Below are 7,578 nucleotides of genomic sequence, written 5' to 3'. Positions count from 1 at the left end.
TATATATATATATATATATATATATATGTGTATATATATATACTTTAACGCGTATTAATTCACAGTAACGGGAGAATTAATACGCGTTAATAGCAGTTAATTACCAAAAGAGGAGATTTTGAAGTTCGTTTTAAATGGTTTGACCGGTCTTTTTGTGCTTTATGATGTATTAGCATCACTTTTTATGCGAATTATATATCAGATTTAAAAGAAATGTTCTGTTTTTGAAATCTTTACATTTAAATTCGACACCTTTTGATATTGATACACATTCAAAGCTGATATAGTTGTTATTTGCTGTTAGGAAAGGGTCGTGCTGCTTTCAGGTACTCTTTGTAAACTCTTGCTCCCTGCTTAATCTACTGCTAGCTATTTATAGTACTTTTACAGCGTCTTATTATTACAGCTAAATGAAACACCTAACTAATACCTTTCTTTATATGTTTCTTTATATACTTGCATGCTACAGTTAATGAGAATCTGTGCACAGTCTCAGGCTTCAGTTTGCAAGCAAGTAAACTGGGTCTTTAATTATTTTCCTGTTTTTTTTCCTTTTTGCAGGGGCACCATAGCCAGAATAGAAGAATGCAGCCATCCCATTGTCATGAAGGGCTTATGTGCCGAATGTGGTCAAGATCTAACTCAGTAAATACATGCTTTATCTCTTTCTTTCTTTTTTTGTTTGTTTGTCTTTAACTTAAATCTTTGTGTTTTTCTGATCTGCTCATGCATTTCCCCCCAAGAACTTTGTTTTCTCTGTCTTCTCTGTCTGTTTTCTTGGAGCCTGTCCAGCCTGTCATAGGAGTGATAGATGCCAGTCTATCACTATCACTAATCCAGAGAGACAGACATTCATTCACACTTACATTTACCTCTGTGGCCAATTTAGAATCACCAGTTTAACCTAATATACAAGTGTTTGATCTGTGGGGCAAAGCTCATCTACAACACTTACCTCAAGATACTTAAAAAGCACATTATTGTTGTTTATATACATAATCTACTCAATTGATTTGATTTGATTTTTGAAAGGTTGCTACAGCTAGTTAGCTCAAACAACAATCTACTGGTTGACTTTCAGTTAGAGTCAAACCCTTTGCAAGATGCAAAAAGGTGCTTTTTCAAACCATTTTTTACCCCTCAGCCATTAAAGTTAAAATGAGTATAAATCTCAAAGTCAAAGGTTAAATGTTATACAAATGTGATAACTCGAGGCTCGTAGGCTTTTAAAATTGATACCATAGGTGTTCCTTCTCGGAGGCTGAGGGGTAACGCTGGCTGTTACCAGTAATCTTCTCATTTTTGGAGTTCTCTCTCTAATAATGTAGAGACATTTATATTTTTGATACAAAAAGGCTAAGGTTACATACGCGGCATTAACCAGTTATATTTAATGTCTAAGTTACTTGTGGTCTCTCAACTCAAGCAGCCTGTTTGCTGGGAAACAGTCCTGTATAAATGGTAAAAAGTTCATGCTGACAGTGCCATGCAGGCACCAGTTGTAGTCGTGGTTCAGTTAGAGAATACTTTTGGAACCTCATAACTTTGAAGCTCATACTTTTACTGAAATGAAACACTGACTGAATGTAGTGCTTGCGATATAACCTGATTCATTTATTGCCATCAGATGGTGCCAGAGATCATATACAGAGTGCAGAGCTGCAGCTCTGGTCCCAAATCAAGCACTTGCACTCTGCAGTTTTTCTTTGTATCACTTTGGTAAAGCAAGAGCATTTGAAGCTATTAATAAAACTCCAAAACACACCAAATGATTTTTACATAGACCCACAGAGTCTGTGTTTTACTATAATTGCTGCTGCTGCTGCTGTTGTTGTTGTTGTGAAGTAAAAGTCTGGCTCTTTTTCTGAAGGTATCAATATTGAAGACAGAGTTTACATGATGTGGCACAGAATTGCCTCAGCAGGTGTCACTTTTGGATGTCATGTTAACATATTCCTGAAGTAGCTTGAAATGCTCACCATCACTTTGTAAGTGAGGTGTATTCTGTGCTCACTGCAAACATAACGGCTGTCAAGTGGAGCAGTTTCAAATCTGCATGTTTTTCAAAGCTCTCTTTTTATTCCCGGCGCAATATGTTCAAGGACCTGAGAGATGCAAAAAATGTGTGACGCCCACTCTGTTTTTCCTTCTCAGGCTCCAGAGCACAAATGGGAACCAGCAAACTCCCATCTCCACAGCAACAGTCTCCATGGTGCATAGTGTCCCTGAGCTGATGGTGAGCTCTGAGGTGAGTCATATGATGAAGCTACGTGGAGGACTGGACTGGCAGGCCAGATAAACCTTACGCGTGTGTGTTTGTTTTTGTTTTGTTTTTGTTTTTTTATTGCAAAAGTCGAGTAGTCCTAATTCCGGTAAACACGACTTGCATTTTTATGATTGATTAATCAGTTAAATGTAGGTGACCACGCATTTGCAAGTTCTTGACTGGTCTTACCAAGAGCGCTATTCCGCTAGTACTTACTCGGCTTGACTCAGCGCAACTCTGTTTCAGTCGTTTTCCATCACAATTGAGTAAGATCTAATGCAGGTGCAGTCGTTATAGCAACGGCAGAAAGTCCTGTGATGTCATTTGTATGCGACACAAACACAACAACAATGATGCCAAGGTATATCTGCTGCTATGTGGTGTGTGTATGTGTGTGTGGTGTGTGTGTGGGGGGGGGGTCACAGTGTTGTGTTCTTCTGTAGCCATTTCCCTTGTTGCTGGGTGTCACTCGCTTGCATACAGTTTGTTGATGTCACATTTTCAATTTGCCTCAGATCACTTGGAATCCCACCCGAGTACTGGTACCATTAGGTAGTACTACCACCTAATGAAAAACCATAAAAAGAGCCAAGCTGAACCGAGTAGGTACTACTGAAAAAGGCCGGTAATAGCTGAGCTGCTTTGACATTGAGCCAATTCATTTCGACCTAAATCAGAGTAAATGTGCAGTAAACATGAAATAAAGTAATGTGATAAAGTTTTTACAGACTTCTGTGCTGTCCTGTGAAACTCTTAAGTGCACCCTGCGATTCAGTAGGCTATCAAACCAGTCCTAACAGTAATAACTTGAAGTAATTGCTAATAATATAGAACACAGTTGTTATGGAAGAACTGATGCTTTACAATGTTGCTTCAGTTCATTGAGGTTTGCAGGAAAGGTGCAACTCCTGCAGCATCTTGATTCTTTTCTTTTTCAGCTATTCTTTTGTAGATTTGCTGCTTGGGATCTTTGTCCTGCTATTTAACAACGTTTCTGTCAAGCTTTAGCTTTTTGATAGATGACCTTATATTTGACTCTATAGTACTTTGGCATAGAGAGTACTTAATAGTTGACTTGGGGACTACAAGGAGCCCGGGACTGTGGTTGCAAAACAAGCTCAAACCTTAACACCTCCACCACTGTGCTCGACAGCTGGAATGAGGTGTTGATTTGGTTTTCACCAGACGTGGCTTTGTGCAATTTGGCCTTTGTTCACACATTTCCAGTGGCTTGTTCATATGCAACTTTGCAAATGTGTTATTTGTAGAGAGACAAAGTTTTCTTCTGGCAGAAAAATGCTACACTTCTCCAGTCTTCTTATACTGTAACAAACTTTAGTATGCTATCTGAGGCTTGTAGAGTAATTTGTTTACATTCTCTCTCTGAGGATGTGCAGTCTGACTTTGGGCTGAATTTGGTGGAACATCCACTCCTGGGAAGATTTGCCTTTAATATTTTGTCTTGGGAATAATCCTTGTGGCTTCAGAACCAGGAACCTCAGATTGTTTGGAAATGGTCTTCTCACAGCAACAATTGCTTCTCTAAAATAAGCCTGACATCTTTCCTTCTTTGATGTTGTTAACGCTCATGTTGTTCATTCTCACACTTAACAATGGGATCTGTGTCCATCTTTTATATACAGGCCATAGCTTTAAAAGCAGAGAGAATTTTATTTTAAATGAGAGCATAAACAAATGACCTGGACGCAGCTACTGTTCGTTAAGTTTCTATCAAGCACTTAACTAACAATTTCACACAAACTTAAACAAAAAATTCTTAACCATAAACCTTGAAAATATCTCTCTCTAATATCTCTTGCACCTGTGCTGTACAAAAACACAACCTAGAGTGTGCAAACGTTTTTCTAATTTTCCATTCATTACCTTCAATCGCTCCCAACAGCAAGCAGAACAGCTGGGCAGAGAGGACCAGCAGAGACTCCACCGCAACAAAAAGCTGGTCCTAATGGTAGACCTGGACCAGACGCTGATTCACACCACTGAACAGCACTGCCAACGGATGTCCAACAAGGTATTGGTCTCCCCTCACACAACTATCACTGTCAGCAGGGTTTTTATTCTACCATGTCTTTTGATTTCTAGCAAAGTGCTATTTTGAAACACTTGTACAATGTAGCTTTTGTTGAACAGCCTCCGCTGTAGCAACAAGACACTGCTATAGGATATCGATAAATGCTAAAATGATCTCTAAAAGTAGCGCAAATAAAAGAATCATAAATCAGTCTGTAATGTAGCTACACACACAAACACACACTAAGCTGCTGAGCCTGCCCATGTATTTCACAAGTCCTTGTTTTCCCATAAAAACAAGATCAAGGGGTTTTCAGTTTGTCTTTATTGACAATCTTTAATAGTGCATCCTGATACCCAACCCTGCAGCTTCTTTCTGACGTTTTCTTAATCTCTTGTTGTGTCCTTCAGGGCATTTTCCACTTCCAGCTTGGCCGAGGAGAGCCTATGCTCCACACACGACTTCGCCCACACTGCAAGGAGTTCTTGGAGAAAATCGCCAAGCTCTATGAGCTGCATGTCTTCACATTTGGGAGCCGCCTTTATGCACACACCATTGCTGGTAAGGAGCGTATTGTTTTACATGTTGCAGCACCTTTCCACTTTAAAGTTCGGATATGTATTAAATCACCTTACACTTTCACTTTTTGCATTTTGACACTTTGGGAAACTTTTCACCTTGTACTACCCGTTTGTGTCCATAAGAGGGGAGTGTCTGCTCATACTTTGTGTTCTTGCTGATGTTTTGTTGGATCACTTATCTATCTGCAAGCTGCAGTTGTACTTAAACTTTAAAACGCTTACTAAACCCATGTAATGTCTCAGATGTTAGCAGGTTTCTTGCCAAGTTTGCAGATATTTACTTTGCACAGCGCTTGGCTGCTCAAAGTAATCCTGATGTTGCTTTCTTTCTAAATGAAAATATTTTACAGCTTTCTGATTCAGTAACGTTATATTGATATGTTAGTGTGTCTAAGCAGCATGTTTTTAGTATTCTGGGTGCAAACTTTCATCAGGCAATAAATGGTAGGGGCAGTCTCACTCTAGTACTGTTCTGCCTCCATATGATGAATGTTTAATGCATTTTGAATTGGATTTTACTGCTGACCCTGATGCAGTGATTCAACATGTTTGAGATCAGCGCTCCTGCCATTGACAGCTTTTGCTGTGGTTTCGCAGCCTGTACAGTGGCTGTCCTGTTTAGTCACTGTACATTACTGTCCACGTTTCTTGATAGACATTTTATTTCAGTAAAAATCCCTGGGAAACTTGGATTGATTGCATTCAGGGAGACCAAAGAGAAGGTCAAGAAAAGCTTGTCAGTTTAAGAAAAATATCCACTGTTGTGTTGAAGAAGTGGTTACAGTTGCATAGATTAAAAAAATAATAATAATTTAAATCTGCATTTTTTTGCTTGTCTTTATAGGCTTCCTGGATCCTGAAAAGAAGCTTTTCTCTCATCGAATCCTTTCTAGAGATGAATGCATCGATCCATTCTCAAAGACTGGGAATCTTAGGTGAGAATTTCCTACCTAAGACTAGATCCTTCGCTCATAGCTTAGTCTAGTGATCAGTCCTTGTCTTCTGTCTGGACTCTACTATACAGGGTTTTGTTTTAAAAACAAAGAGAAAGATTCGGGGTATGTTTCTTTTGGTTTTCTTTGGTGGTTATGTAAGGATTTGATTCTAGTATTTACACTCGGTTTCCAGTTGTGTAACAAGTTGTTATGCTTTGCCTTCTCCTCTGATTGGCTGTGTTCCGAGTGCGTGGAGGAGAGACTTTACACAGGGGGCGGAGCAGTGAGACACAAGGTGAAACAGAGAGCAGAGGAGCAAAATAAGCGTGACAACAAAATGAGTAGAGAATCCACTGAGTAAAAAAACATGAATAAAACATTTCTTTTTGTTCCGTTTTTCTTTTTTTCTTTGTTTGTTTTTGTTTTAAGCAGATAATAACCAAAAACCCAGGAGCTGGTTAATCCAAATAATTTTCTTAGCGCCATTATCCATTTGTTTAATGTCTTTATTGTCATTGTTTGTTCATGTTTGTGCAGCACAAATGGTAGAGCTCTATTGTTCTTTCTCAGTGTCACTTATGAGTGGTTGCCAGCGATGCCTCTTCTTGGAAACCCAAAAGCGGAACTTTGATATAAGAAATTGATGTTCCCCTTATTTCCCTGTAACCACAAATAACACTACTAGATTTTTAATGGGCTGTCTGTATTGAGCATCTGCCATGACGCTCAGCAGTTTTACTGTTGTTTTGAGCACTGTCTTTCTTTCTTTCTTTCCTGGATAGAAACCTTTTTCCTTGTGGAGATTCGATGGTCTGTATCATCGATGACCGAGAGGATGTGTGGAAATTCGCACCTAACCTCATCACTGTGAAGAAATACATTTACTTCCAGGGCACGGGAGACATCAATGCTCCTCCGGGATCACGGGAAGCTCAGATGGCCAGGAAAGGTATGGTTCACCCACTCATCTTTGATAAGGTAATATGTCCATTAAAAACAATCTGGACCAACAATTCTTTTATGCAGGTAAACACCCTGTAATAAGATTATTTTCTTCTTCCTGCTTCTTTTCACACATGGTTGTAGTGCTTTTTGACAGAAAGTGTGGTTGGTTTGTTTGAATTGTTGTACCAAGTGTGAAATAAATAAATAAAATAAAAATAAGTGATGCTTAGAGAAGTTTAATTGGAAAACACACTATTTCATGGTTCTCTGCCTTTAATCAGAAATGTATGCCTGCAGTGGTGATGGGAATCTTTGTGGGAAGTGTCTGGGCTATAGTTGAGGGTCACTTCCAACAATCAACTATTTTATTTATTTATTTAATGTCAGATAAACAGGAGCCGAATTAATTGTCCAGTTTCAGACATTACATAGATTGTTCACTAAATGCTTTCGTTTCTGTTTCTGTCTGGATCAGATATTAATGTTCCTCAAAAGACTGTAAAAATGTAGCAAATTGTACATTTGTTTAAAAACGAAGAAACTTCACAACCACAGATGAGGCTCCCGTAACCTCAACCACTAATATGTCAAGTTCAATTCAATTCAATTTTATTTATATAGCGCCAAATCAACAAAAACAACAACAGTCACCTCAAGGCGCTTTATATTGTACAGTAGATCGTACAGTAATAGATACAGAGAAAAACCCAACAATCATATGACCCCTATGAGCAAGCACTTTGGTGACAGTGGGAAGGAAAAACTCCCTTTTAACAGGAAGAAACCTCCAGCAGAACCAGGCTCAGGGAGGGGCGGGGC

The 7,578-nt window shown here is 39.0% G+C and overlaps 1 protein-coding gene across 4 annotated transcripts in view; it reads left to right on the top strand.

Annotated features, from left to right (window-relative positions):
* ctdp1 (CTD (carboxy-terminal domain, RNA polymerase II, polypeptide A) phosphatase, subunit 1) overlaps positions 1-7,578 on the top strand; it is a 97,896-nt gene that overhangs the window by 1,302 nt on the left and 89,016 nt on the right. For all 4 annotated transcript variants that reach the window (XM_005745252.2, XM_005745251.2, XM_005745254.2 and 1 more), the window contains exons 2-7: positions 562-645; positions 2,155-2,248; positions 4,170-4,298; positions 4,709-4,859; positions 5,724-5,814; positions 6,597-6,763. In XM_005745252.2, coding sequence (XP_005745309.1) covers positions 562-645; positions 2,155-2,248; positions 4,170-4,298; positions 4,709-4,859; positions 5,724-5,814; positions 6,597-6,763 — 716 coding nt within the window. The remainder of the gene's footprint in view (positions 1-561; positions 646-2,154; positions 2,249-4,169; positions 4,299-4,708; positions 4,860-5,723; positions 5,815-6,596; positions 6,764-7,578) is intronic.

Source organism: Pundamilia nyererei, unplaced genomic scaffold, assembly GCF_000239375.1.
Source record: "Pundamilia nyererei isolate P.nyererei 1_Seehausen unplaced genomic scaffold, PunNye1.0 scaffold00156, whole genome shotgun sequence".
Lineage (NCBI taxonomy): Eukaryota > Metazoa > Chordata > Actinopteri > Cichliformes > Cichlidae > Pundamilia > Pundamilia nyererei.
Note: the sequence above shows the minus strand (reverse complement) of the source record. Positions and strands in the feature narration are given on the sequence as shown.